The following is a 13071-nucleotide window of genomic DNA, read 5'->3' on the forward strand; positions in this document are numbered from 1 at the left end:
TATATATATATATATATATATATATATATATATATATTTCCATTTATCCGTGTTTCTCTCTTTTTTTTTTTCCTTTTTGTCAGATCTTTGTTTATATAAAATGGAAGATAGATGTATATTTACTTCTTTGTCACTCTTCTGCTTTTTTCTTTTCTCTTTGCTCCACCTAAAATTTTTTTTTTGAGTTTTATTCTGGCTAGGGATAATATGGCCCACCATACATTAGTTAGTGAAAGCGTGGTATCAGGGCTAAGTTTTGAACTGGTATCATATGCTATCAGACGTCAAAGTAATGAAATGGAAGAAAATTCATCTCTTGCGGCCAGAAATGAGATAGAGTTAAATGCTCTAAAAGATCTTGAAGGTATTGGTTTACTTATTGGTCTACGTTTATCAGAGCGTCTTTTATATCGTGAAGCAACTTTTGGTGTTTCAACTCCCTTGGATGTAGCTCGTTTTGTTGGTCAACAATTGTGGAAATCCGCCTTTGGAAAGAAAATAGATCGAATGAAACATATGGATAATGTTTATTTTTCTCTTATTGACAATAACTTTCGATGGTTACAAGGTTTTTCGAGGCTAAAAACGGGATATGTAGTCTCAACATTAGTTGTTTGCCCTCCTGGTTATTCAGAGGGGTCAGTGGCTTCTGATGAGGCTTCACCATCCCGGAGAGAAAGGATAGAAAACTCACCGAGTCACAAAGATATTCTAGTATATACTGTAGGTATACTAAGAGGTGTCACTCAAGTATTGTACCCTCATGGATCTATTAGGATACATGCAACGCTTAACCCAGAGAATGAAACTCAGTTTATTCTTGATTTTAGACCTCAAACTTCATCATAAATACCTCAAACTGCTGCTTTTTTTTTTCTTTTTTTCTTTTTGTTTCTCGCAAGAAACAGACGAAAAAAAAAATAGGTGATAAATGTACTCTACGAAGATGTGGACAAAATAAATATATATTTGAAGTATTTGAAAGGTATGCACTGCTTTATTTTCTATCTTTGCATATATATATATATATATATTTTCTTTCTTCTTTTTTTTTTATTGTTTAAGGATCAAGGAGTAATTTATATGCTTCGTTCTCTGGGAACACGCGCTACGGTGCTTGGTCGTGTGCAAAGCCGTAATTATACACTCCTTAAGGTAGAAAAACCATGCGCTACGCTTGCCGATAAGATTGTTCGAGGAAAGGAACCCACTGTATACTACACACACCCTAGTTATGTCATGTCAAGGGAAAAAATGCTCTACACGATATGGGTCGATTCTGGCGTTTTTAGTATTTCTTGGAAAGTCTTGACACCATTTTTTGCTACCGCTTATTTCTTCAAAGCTTAGGAGAAGAAAAAAAAAAAAAAGTAATAATTTGTAGGAGATAGTTGGAAGAAATGTAAAGAAAAAAAAGAGAGAAGGGGGGTGGGGTGAGATTTTATTAAATGGGATATGTAGGCCTTCTCTTTTTTTTTTCTTCTCTTGTATCTTCATGGGCAAACTTGATTTGATTACTGTAGTCTCCTTCGGTTTTTATTTTTATTTTTTTTTGTGTGTTCTTTTCTTTTTTATGTATGTGAATACTTCAAAGAAGAAAAAAAAATATGTGTCTCTTCTTTTTTTTTTTATACTGTTTTCCTATAGACAAAGGAATGTAATATGTGGCGTTCTCGCATATATCTATTAAAAGCTAATGAAGCATTTTATCCATTGCCCTCAGTTATGGATGGACAGTCTTTTGTAGCTTTTGTTCGTTCTCGTACCGCTAGACTTGCCAAATTTTTGGAAGTAGAAACCCTATCTGCAAATCATGCACAACGTTCAAAATTCTTTGATACACAGAAACGTGAAGAAATTAGAAAATCTTTGGATAGTCTTTTAAATTTAAAGGAGAGAGATGTAGAACGTGTAATATGGGAACAATATAAATTAAGTGATGAACGTTTAGTAACATGTCTTGTACCTTATCAACTGGGGGCAAATATTATTATGAGTGGTCTCCCAAGGGAAGTGAGAAAAAAATGTGTAGAAGAATTAAAAATGGAAGAGGCTTCTATTGCTTCTGGTGTTTCTAATAAAAGAGAGAATAAATTTATTCAATGGATAGAAAAGGATGTTTTTGTTTCTACAGGTCTTAATTATTTAAGACGTCTTTCTACACGTCAACATGTACGTATCCCAATTATCGCACTTGTGGGACATACTCAACATGGAAAAACAACACTACTAGATGCGTTACAGGAAACAAATTTTAGAGAAGAAGAATCAAGAGGAATAACTCAGTCCGTAAGAGCATTTACTTTATTTTCTTCAGAAAAAAATTCTTTAAATGTTACTTTTGTAGATACACCTGGACAACGTATTTTTGCAGAAACTCGATTTCATGCACAAATTATAGCAGATTTTTTATTAATAGTAGTTTCTGTAATGGAAGGTGTTCAAAGTCAAACATATGAGGCGGTAAAAGTGGCATTAAATGTTGATAGACCAGTAGTGGTGGTTTTAAATAAAGTAGATTTATTTTCAAATGCACAGAAAGCAAGTGAAGCAGTTTCTAAAGTTTTGGTGAATCTTCGAGAAGCTGGTTTAAATATTTCTATGATTCATAATAAAAAAGATCTTGAACGTTTACGATCGACTCAAACAAATATAAATGAACATGATAAAGTATCTAAAGTAAATGATAATAGTTTCCAGTTATTTGCACCTATGAAAAAAATAGATTCAAATTATAAGGGTAGTAGAAAATATCCACTTGTTGAATTACAACGTCGTTGTGTTGGAGTATGTATATCAGCGAAAGAACGAAAAAATTTAAGTCTTCTTTGGTCAATTATTGAATTAATGTGTTCAACCTATCCACCTCTTTGTTACAGTAAATCATCAGACTACCGATCACATTCTTGTTCACTTCAGGCAGTTATATTGGAATCTTCAAAACATCTTTTTGATGAAGAAGGTTTTAGAGTTAATAAAAGTCGCCAAAAGTTTCAAAAAATGCAAGATATAAATGAAGAAAAACGTCAATCTCAGTTTTCAAGAAAAAGTATATCTGTAAGAATAAATTCTTCACTAAATGCTGCTCAAAATAAAGTTAAGAGTACAAATCCAACTAGTACAAATTGTTTGGTTTTAACTGTTATAGTTAAAGAGGGTTGTATTACAAAGGGAGTTCCCTTTATTGCGGATCAAACTAAAGGACAAGTAGATTTTATGATAGATGCTCTTGGTAATCCTGTAAATCAGGCAACTCCTGGTATGGCAGTTACTATAATAGATCTCCATAGTACTACTGGATGTCCTGGTGTAGGAATTCATTTACTTTCATTTCCTTCTATGAAGGAAAGAGATCATATTTTTGAATACAGACGATTACTTCAATGGTATGTAGAGTGTTTTACAGATAAATTACATCTTCTTCGTCCAAGAGGGATGAATATTTCTTTTGCTCATTTGGGTGATTATGGTCAACTTAAAAATACGGTTTGTTTAGAATATCAACTTCTTTATGGACCTCCAGAAGTTTCATCTTTACCTGAATCAGAATTAAACTCTTCTAATGATAAAATTTTGACATGTACTTCTAATTCTTCAGTAAAGAGTATTGCAGAATATTTAAGTGAAAAAAATTCAGAAGAACAAGATGAACAAAATTATCTTATGCTTGAAAGTAAAAGTATTGAAAATAAGGTTATGATGAATGAAGATCTTAAAATTACATTAGAAGCTACTTGGATGCAATTACAACCTCAGTCTCGTCCACAAACGCAAGAAGCATATGAAGATCTTATTAAAAGTTGTCTTCAGATTGGTGTTCTTTTCAAGGTTGATTCTTGGCATAGTGCACGAATGCTTTATCGTGAAATCGCTCGATTAGGTACAAGAAAAATTGCATTTCATGTTATTGGAATGCGGTTTGGTGAATTGGTTGTAGATGATATTTTATTTTTTGGTAGGGCGATGAAAATTGTTGTCTGTTATCGTACTCCTGTAGGTGCTTCTACAGATCTTGATAGATACCTTGAAATAAATGATACTTGGACCTTACAGACAGATGATATATCTGATGTTGTTCTGTTTCTTAAGTGGTGTGCAGTGGAACTTCATAAAGAACATGCTCCTGATGATTGTGGAGTGGTTGAACCAAACAAGAAAAGTTATTTTATGTTTGTTAATAGTAAATCTTCTAAAGATACCAAAGATAATGAAAAACAAGGGAAGAGTGGAAAAGATCGTCGTCTCCTTATCACACCAAAATACTCACATTAGTAATTGTAAATTCTTGACACTATTCGTATAATAAGTGATGCTGTTTCTTCTTGTTTTTTTTTTTTACTTTGTGTTTTATTCTGATTTCATAATTGGCTGCAATTTTTTTATTTTTTTTTTAATGCTACTGGAAATGAGAAGAATAAAGCAAGAAAAAAAAAAGAAGTCCCGAGAAAAGAAATAAACATTACAAAAAAGAAAAAAAAAACGTTAAAAAAAAGTATAAAAATAGTAATAATAGTAATAATAATAAAAGAAATAATTCTTATGTACATCTTTATTTTATTTCTATTGACATGGCTGGTTTGTCATTTTTTTTCTTCTCTTGTTTTTTTTTTTTCTTTTTTTTTTTTAGCATCTGGGAGGAGGTGGATAAAGTAAGGGGAGCCACACACACACACACACACACAAAGAGAAGGAGAGAAAAGGAAGAAAGAAAAAAAAAAAAAGAATGACTGCAATTCGTGGTGATTGCAACGCTGAGAACGATGGTGGTCATCTACAGATGGCGATAAATTATTCTGCAGCTTCGAAGCACCTTTTAGCCATTAAAGCATATGAACGAGTTCTCTCTGAGATAGGAGATGAGACTATTATAAAGCTTTCACCTTCACAGGTTTTTCATTTAGTACCACCAGATGCCTTATTCAGGGATTTTGTCTTGTGTTGCAATGTCTTCTCTGTGAAGAGTGTTGAAACGAACGTGGAACTAGCAATAGATTTCTTACGCATATGTCTTGAACAGTTGAAGAGGCGTAGTTATTTAGACGGAAACTTTGAGACCTATACTCATGATAAAAAGATGCCTATTTCAGCCAACATGGATAGAGGTCTCTTACTATTAGTTTGTTTGACGTTAAATAACTGGGGATGTTTATTACTACGATCAGGTGAGATTGGACGTGCTATGGCGGTCTTTCACACTGCCCTTGATACTGCCATGGCGGAGGAACTCACCTGTATGATTCTCCTCAACTTGTGTACACTACACATCCACAATTGTTGTTTTCCTGAAGCCAGCGATACCGCCATGGCAGTTTTGCAAATAGTCGGTAATAGTGATGAGGACGAGAGTAAGAAAGAGAAAAGTGATGTGGATCGGCAATTACTCCCTGCCGCTATGTACGCCGACACCCGCCCACTACTCGCCGCCCTCGCCGAACATAACGCAGGAATTGCAGCGGAGTACATTGCAACAACAACGGCCGCCGTACACTACACCGCCGCCGAGACACACCTCGCAGAGGGTCCACACCAACAATGGGCAGCAGTAGCGGCAAACTGTCGTCGACGACTACAAGCATTACTGCATCAACGACGAGAAGAGGCATTTTTAAAACGACGAGAAGAAGAAGCAGAAGCAGAAGCAGAGGCGGAACATGCGAATGGTAATGGAATGGGAAGAGGAAGTTTAAATATGCGACGGGTACGAAGTCTGCGGAATCTTGCTCCAAATAGTAGTATCAATACGAATACTAATACATCAGCAATGTCATCTGCGCAGCGACGTCCGGGATCTAGAGTGAAGAGTGGAATGCGGCGATCCAGACGACGTCTCTCACCCTCTACCACTATTCCAGAAGAGGCGGTAGAACTTCCTCCTATTAATGCAGAACTACGTCAACGAATTCGTAAAGGTGGTTCGACAGATGTGGTGGTTCCATTTCTACGTACAACGGAGGTAAGGGATATTATATTTGGAGAAGAACGAGTCTTTGAATCACCTTTTTCTTTTATGGAAAGTGCTATTACGTGTAGTGTTACTATGATTATGCTGTGTGAGGAAACACCACTTCAATTGGCAGATGAAGCAGAGAGAGAGAAAGTTGCTCCTATGCGAAGAACTATATGGTCTTTATTTGCACCACGACGTGATAGTATGTTAGTTATACCATATGCTAAACCCAAAACAATTGCTATGCCACCAGCCATAGTAGTTGATGCTGTTAAAAGTGTTATGCCACCACCACCTATTCCAGAGAAGGTAATTGAAAATGCTCAACGAACTGTTGCAGGACTTAAAAAACTTTTAACTAACCGATTGACTATTTTACTTAGAGCTGAAAATGCCTTTGAAGAAAGATGGGAAGCAACTACAGTGGTAAAGAATGCCTTAATGAGATATGGTTTAGCTCAGGATATTCTAAAACTAAAGATAAATATGAAAGAAAAAAGGGAAAAACAAATAGCATTAGAAGATGCTAGTGCTAGACGTATAGTACGTTTCTTTCGAAAGGTACTTGAGAGCAAACGTTGGAAAAAAGGTTCAATACCAAAAAGTATTGCAGTACGATATGTTGAGGAAAAGGTAGCGATCACTATGCAAAAGTATGTCCGACGTTGGTTAGCGAAGAGAGAATTAGAAAAACTTCGAGATGAACGTCGACGAAAAGATATGGGGGCTATGAAAATACAAAGTATTTATCATGCACGTATTGCACGTCAACGTTATCTTAAACTTCAAAAAGAAGAACAAGATAGGTTAAAAGCAGAAAAAGAAAAAGAAAAAAACGAATTCGCAGCAACACAAATTCAACGAGCTTATCGACGTCATGCATTCCTTCTTCGTAAATTATATGAAAGAGGACATAGAAAAGAGTTTATTCTCCATCACTATAAGTACTCCAGAGAGTACTATGCTACAGTTATTCAAAAAACTTTTCGTGGTTATTTAGTACGACGTACCTATGGAGCTGCAGTTTATGCAAAAAGATGTTATGGTCGAAATTGTTATCGTGCAGAGGTATTAAATGCATGCGCTACAAGAATCCAAACTGCCTTTCGTGGATATATGACTCGTCGAACCACAAAGGATTTACTACAAAAACACTTGGCACAACGTAAACAAGAAGTATTGGAGATAAAACGGCGTCATATTAATAAGGCTGCCATAGTGATTCAATGTGCTTACCGTTCTTATAAGGCACGTCGTATCACATCTGAACTTCGACAACTCCGAGAGAAGGAGCGGCTGATTCAACGCAGTCAAGTGTATCCACCGTTTCGACTGGAAGAGCAGGTGTACTAAGCGTGATGTAAAAGGAATGAACAAGGAATGAAAGAAAGAAAAAAAAATGTAAATTACGTCATAAGAAGTGTGTATCCTATGGAAATGTGAAGAAGAGAAAAAGTAAAAGAAAAGAAAAACTTGTTTCATTTTTTTTTTTTTGTTTTTTAAAAAAAAAATTATTTTCTTTATTTTTCTTCTCTCCTCTCCCTCCCCCTCTACCTTCAGTGAGTGTGTCTTGGTACAGTTGCTCCATGTAAATTTCTTTTTTTTTTTGTTTATTTTGATACTCACACATATACACACATGTGTACACATGCAGAGACTTAACAGAAAGATAAGAAGGACTGATGATCGTATGAATGTCTTTCGTCTCCTTTGTGTGTTTATTTATTTATTTATTCTTTTCTTTTCTTTTTTTGTTCTTCTGGTTTTTATTATTTGTTTCAAAAGGGGTACGTCGTTAGAAACAACAACAAGAGTCCAATAATAGAAACGAAAAAAAAAAGAAAAAAAAAGAAGAAAAGAAAAGAAAGAAAGAAAGTGAGAGATACTTCTCTGAACCTTTTCCCTCACAAACCATTTATACGACAAGAATGGGTAATATAAATTCTTTTTGGTATTATGAGCCTAATAAATGCTCAAAATGTCTTCGATCCGGTACACTTCTTGAACCTATTACACCTTGTGTTCGTTGTCGACATTATTTATGTGTACACTGTTCTAAGTCTGTGCCATTAAGTCCATGTGGCACAAGTTGGCCTATTTTGCGTCTGGCATATTTATCATCACGAGCTCCACGGTGTTGTTTTTCATGTGGAAGTCCTCTTCTCTCATTAAATGATGAAATTCTACGCTATATTATGTTATTTCTTACATACAAAAATCAAGATCGTCTTCTTCGGGTTTGTACCCGGTTTCATAGTGTTTTACTTCTTCCATATGAATACGTTAAAAATATAGAGGAAAAATATATTTGGAAGGATCCTCATGATATTTTATATGCTAGTAGAAGAAGTATTATACTACGTGGTGTGGATCGTCTTACAGGGGCTATACATGCATTAAAGTTAATACCAAAATCTCAGATGCTCTCACGACGACTTTGGCAAAGATTACAACAATGTATTGATATTCGTCGAGCAGCATCTGCGTATTCTGAATTTTTTGTAACATTTCACGGTGCATTTCAAACACGTGATTTTATTGTATTAGTAATGGATCTCCTTCCATCTGAAAAGTATCAATCTCTTTCATCTATTATACAATGTGGTAAACTAACAGAAACAAAATCTCGTTTAATTATCGCACGTTTATTAGAAGCTGTGCGATGCTTACATGATGAACTTCATGTTGTGCATCGTGAACTTTCACTTGATGCCGTTTTTGTTGCACGTGATAACTTTGAAGATGTTCATGTATTACACTTTCATTATGCACGCTTCTTAAAACCATCTCCGCATTCATCATATTTACAGGAAATACAGAGACAACAACAATTACAGAAACAAACAGAAGCTTCATCCTGTCTTGTACCAAATTCAGTAGGGTTTGGAAATGAAGATCGTGAGGCTCCTAGTATGACAGCATTGCTTCACGTTAAACAATTCTCAAAACCACCACCACTTTCTCTTCCACAAGATTTTGGATTATTACGTAAAGCTGGATTTTATGCTAAACTTGCGCGAGATCGGGAAGCACAACTACAAGAAGCCGCAACACGATCACAAGGTTTCTCTCATTCAACTTTTGAAACTCAGCGCTACTGTGGTTCTACGGTTAACAATATAACGAGTGTCTCTGGTACTGTATTAGAATTCACAGAAGGTGATGCGACTATCCCATTTAGTATGTCTCCAAAGCGGCAACCTAACCCTACTGAGGCAACTTTAGCTTTAATGAGGAAAAAATGTAGTAATGGTAATGACAATAATACCCTCATTTTTTCTGACAATGATGATGATAATAATAGTATTACTACTCTTTCTCCTCCTCTTTATCCTGCTGCAGCTGCTACTGATGGTGATAATACTAATATTAATATCAATAATAATATCAATAATAATGATATCAATAATAATAATAATAATAATAATGAAAATACTGAAGAAGATAATGATGATGACTTTCTTATTGTTGCTACACCGCGAGCATCTGCTACATATGCTGCTCCGGAGCTTAGTGCAGCATTGTGCTCACAATCCATTGTGCCATCGCTCACTATTCGTGCAGTTGATGTAAAGAAATGGGATGTTTTTGCTATAGGGGGAATTTTCTATAGACTTCTTGCTTCTTCTTTGCATGATCATGATAATTCTCTTCAATGTCCCGATTGGGATATACTTAGTGCAGTTATTAGTCGAGAAAGTATTGTTCTTTTGCTTTCTTTGATGCATTTTGAACCTTCTTGTCGTGCATCCTGTAGGGAGGCTCTAAAAATTCTCTGTGAGCAATTTGGAGACTATACTCCAGAAAGTGTTCAATAGTGAGAACATAGTTGCTTATTATTATTTTTTTTTTTTATTATTATTTTATTTCCTATTATTTCTATTATACTGAGTTTGAAGTGTATGCAAACAATTTACCGTGTGATCCCATTGCGTTTATCATAACAATTATTGCTCCTCTTTATACCATTAGGAATACTATTGTTACTACTGTAGTGGTGATAGTGGTGGTTTCCCCATCAATATCCATTTTTTTTTTCTTTTACATTTTTTTTATTTTTATTTTTTCCTTTGGACTTTTATTGAGAATGTGACAGATGTCTCTGTGGCTATGTATCTCTCTTTGTCCGTCTGTGTGTGTGTGTTTCGTAAATTTATTCTCTTTTCGTTACAGTCTACAAATGGTAAGTTTATATAGAAGTGAAAATGGTAAGTACGACCCATCCGGTTTAACAACAAAGTAGATAACCAGCACGCAGGTATTTATGGTTTTTATCTACCATGGGGTGGCCCTACGGCATTTGCGTTAACATTTCGTCCAGCTGAAAACCCTGGATTTAAGTTATCACGTGTATGATTAGATTACACGTCGTTTTCGACGTGTTCTTATGGTAAAAAATGGAGCCAAAAAAAATATATATATTCATGAATTGAGAGGTCTTGCGTTTCTTCCATGATTAGCTTTACTATGCCGTGGAATACAGAATTTCTATCTGCTTTTTGAGTAAACACGCGCACGCAGAGTTCAGTTTCGAATGGGCGGCATTAAAAGAGAAAAAAGTAACTATTACCTCATTAGTACCAATTACGTACGAGGAACGACCTAAAATTAGGATTTCGTGGAGTAGAGGAACTCCAACTGCCAGCAAGGGACGAAGGCATCAAACCAGAAGAGTGAATCCGCTCCTTTTGAAGGAATGATAGATTATTTGATGGAGACATCACCCAGCCCATTGATGACCGACTGCATACCGGGAAAAGTTTTTCCCATACCAGAAAATCCTGACCCCAGAGTATAACGACGCATGGAATATTTTTTTCTGCAATGGACACACACACTTGTCGTAATGAAGGAATGTCGGCACAAGAGGTTCAAATGGGATGATAGCTTTATAAGCAGAATGCGGATAATACGAACAGTTAAGGATTTCCCGGGAGCGCGAAGATGCAGGACATTCGGGAGGTTATCGTTGAGCTTCAAAAAAAAAAAAAAAAACGGGATAATTTTTTCATACAGGCCGCCTTGAAATGACAGAAGAAACATTCAGCACCAGCACCACCTCCTCCCAGCAAGGCACGCTGTTTCGGTTGTGGCCGCATAGGCCATTATAGCTCTGCGTGTCGAGTAACTATGTGTATAGGGAATCTTGAAAGCCAAAAAAAAAAAAACAAAAAAGGGCATTCAGCCCCGGAAACAGTAAACTCCAGGGGTCAGGGCAGATAGTGTATCAACGCAAGTTAGATGTTTACGACTGGAGACGCCCACTCAACACCGTGTTTTTCTTCCGATCGCAATTTTTAAATGGTCCCACAAACCATTATCAGCGGAGTAATGCCAAAGCAAAACGTACAACTAAAACATATTTTTGGGTTTCTTTCTCATCAATAATAACATCTTGCAAAAGGATCGGTTAAGTCTTGCATTTATTACGCTAGGGAATTTTAATACGGAGAATACATGTTTGTTGAGTTTTCTTTTTCTTTTCATTTTTCTACAAGAACGTTTAAGTCTTGCATTTATTACGGTAAACAAGTTTAATACGGAGAATACATGTTTGTTGGGTTTTCTTTTTTCTTTTCATTTTTCTACAAGAACGTTTAAGTCTTGCATTTATTACGGTAAACAAGTTTAATACGGAGAATACATGTTTGTTGAGTTTTTTTTTCTTTTTTATTTTGCAGTATCCAAACGGTAGGTTTTTGAGGGTCCACCCAACCGAAGCTGGACTGCCTCAGGCGGGAGACGAGTTAAAAGGGCCTCTCAGTACAGTTTAGTTTGTCAGTTCTTTTTTATTTTTATATTTTGGTGAAAAACCATCGGGATCTTTTTGTGAAAGTGGGGAATGTGTAGGGTTTATTATGATGGACTGAAATATTTGTTTCTCCTTTTTTTTTTTTTTTGCTCCTCTTATGAGGTGAAAATAATGCTGAGACTATTCTTCTTTATGGGATTTATTGAAAGTGTCTCTCACTTTCTCTCTCTCTGTCTCTCTATACACAGACTTCAGTGATCCTCAGTTGTATTATTGACAAGAATGTCCTCGTTGTGTTCGGAGAGTGGTTCGGAAGAGTCTTTATTGACTGAGAGGGAGAAAAAGCAGTGTGAGGAATATGGGAGAGAGGTGGCCGCTATTGTGATGCAGATGAATCACATTCCAGAAATGTATAGGGATAGGGATTACTGTAGGTGTGTGGTGGATTTAAGACAATTGTATAAAAAGTTTGAAAGTAGGATTGCTTCATGGCCCGATGATAAACGACGAGAAGCCAATGAAATTGTTGCTGAATTTGTTGGTAATACCGATCTTGGGGCAGTGGTTGATACAGCAGAGCGTGCTCTTGCAGGCGCTAATGGGAATACTGGTTCAGGCGGTTCGTCGGGTAATAACGGTGGTATTTCTTCTTTTTTTGCTGCATTTTGGGAATTTGTGAAGGAAAATCCTAAAGTGGTTGGTGCAGTGGCATTGATATTGCTAGGGGGCGGCATGTGTATTTACTGGAGGTGTGAAATTGTCGGATTTCTTTGGCGACTGCCGAAGGGCACTTTTGGTTTACTAAAGGAGTTTTGTGTATCCCTGGTGGAACGTGTGAGTTCCCTTTCACTACGTGACCTTCGTATTCTTGTTTTGAGAGAGCTGAAGACCATTTTTGGATTACCAGAGATTACTGAACCCCTGGTGGAATGTGTGAATTCCCTTTCAGGACCTTTACTTTTGCTTCTTCTTTTGCTGTTGGGTTCCTGGCCTCGGAATAAAAACTGAAATTATTGACAGTCGTCCTCGCAATGTCCATACCAGTTCTTTGCACCCTTCAAGTGGGGCTATAATAATGATCCAGATTACGCTAGGGAATTTTAATACGGAGAATACATGTTTGTTGAGTTTTCTTTTTTCTTTTTATTTTGCAGTATCCAAACGGTAGGTTTTTGAGGGTCCACCCAATCGAAGCCGGACTGCCTCAGGCGGGAGACGAGTTAAAAGGGCCTCTCAGTACAGTTTAGTTTGTCAGTTCTTTTTTATTTTTATATTTTGGTGAAAAACCATCGGGATCATTTTGTGAAAGTGGGGAATGTGTGGGGTTTATTATGATGGACTGAAATATTTGTTTCTCCTTTTTTTTTTTTTT

General features: G+C 36.2%; 5 protein-coding genes across 5 annotated transcripts; all 5 read left to right on the forward strand.

The window, feature by feature from the left end:
- Positions 1 to 207: 207 nt before the first annotated feature.
- TM35_000151910 (uncharacterized protein) lies at positions 208 to 849 on the forward strand (the record flags this gene model as incomplete). The annotated part of the gene is made up of 1 exon (XM_029025843.1): positions 208 to 849. One exon carries the CDS (start codon positions 208 to 210, stop codon positions 847 to 849), a length of 642 nt encoding a protein of 213 aa, XP_028882826.1.
- Positions 850 to 1662: 813 nt separating this feature from the next.
- Positions 1663 to 4272, forward strand: TM35_000151920 (translation initiation factor IF-2; the record flags this gene model as incomplete). Its single annotated transcript, XM_029025844.1, has 1 exon — positions 1663 to 4272. The coding sequence occupies one exon, from the start codon at positions 1663 to 1665 to the stop codon at positions 4270 to 4272; it is 2610 nt and encodes an 869-aa protein (XP_028882827.1).
- A 451-nt stretch (positions 4273 to 4723) lies between these two features.
- Positions 4724 to 7300, forward strand: TM35_000151930 (uncharacterized protein; the record flags this gene model as incomplete). The annotated part of the gene is made up of 1 exon (XM_029025845.1): positions 4724 to 7300. One exon carries the CDS (start codon positions 4724 to 4726, stop codon positions 7298 to 7300), a length of 2577 nt encoding a protein of 858 aa, XP_028882828.1.
- A 575-nt stretch (positions 7301 to 7875) lies between these two features.
- On the forward strand, positions 7876 to 9765 carry TM35_000151940 (uncharacterized protein; the record flags this gene model as incomplete). The annotated part of the gene is made up of 1 exon (XM_029025846.1): positions 7876 to 9765. The coding sequence occupies one exon, from the start codon at positions 7876 to 7878 to the stop codon at positions 9763 to 9765; it is 1890 nt and encodes a 629-aa protein (XP_028882829.1).
- Positions 9766 to 11981: 2216 nt separating this feature from the next.
- On the forward strand, positions 11982 to 12707 carry TM35_000151950 (uncharacterized protein; the record flags this gene model as incomplete). The annotated part of the gene is made up of 1 exon (XM_029025847.1): positions 11982 to 12707. One exon carries the CDS (start codon positions 11982 to 11984, stop codon positions 12705 to 12707), a length of 726 nt encoding a protein of 241 aa, XP_028882830.1.
- Between the last annotated feature and the right edge of the window lie 364 nt (positions 12708 to 13071).

Source organism: Trypanosoma theileri (genome assembly GCF_002087225.1).
Source record: "Trypanosoma theileri isolate Edinburgh chromosome Unknown TM35_Tth_15_V1, whole genome shotgun sequence".
In the NCBI taxonomy this organism is placed as follows: domain Eukaryota; phylum Euglenozoa; class Kinetoplastea; order Trypanosomatida; family Trypanosomatidae; genus Trypanosoma; species Trypanosoma theileri.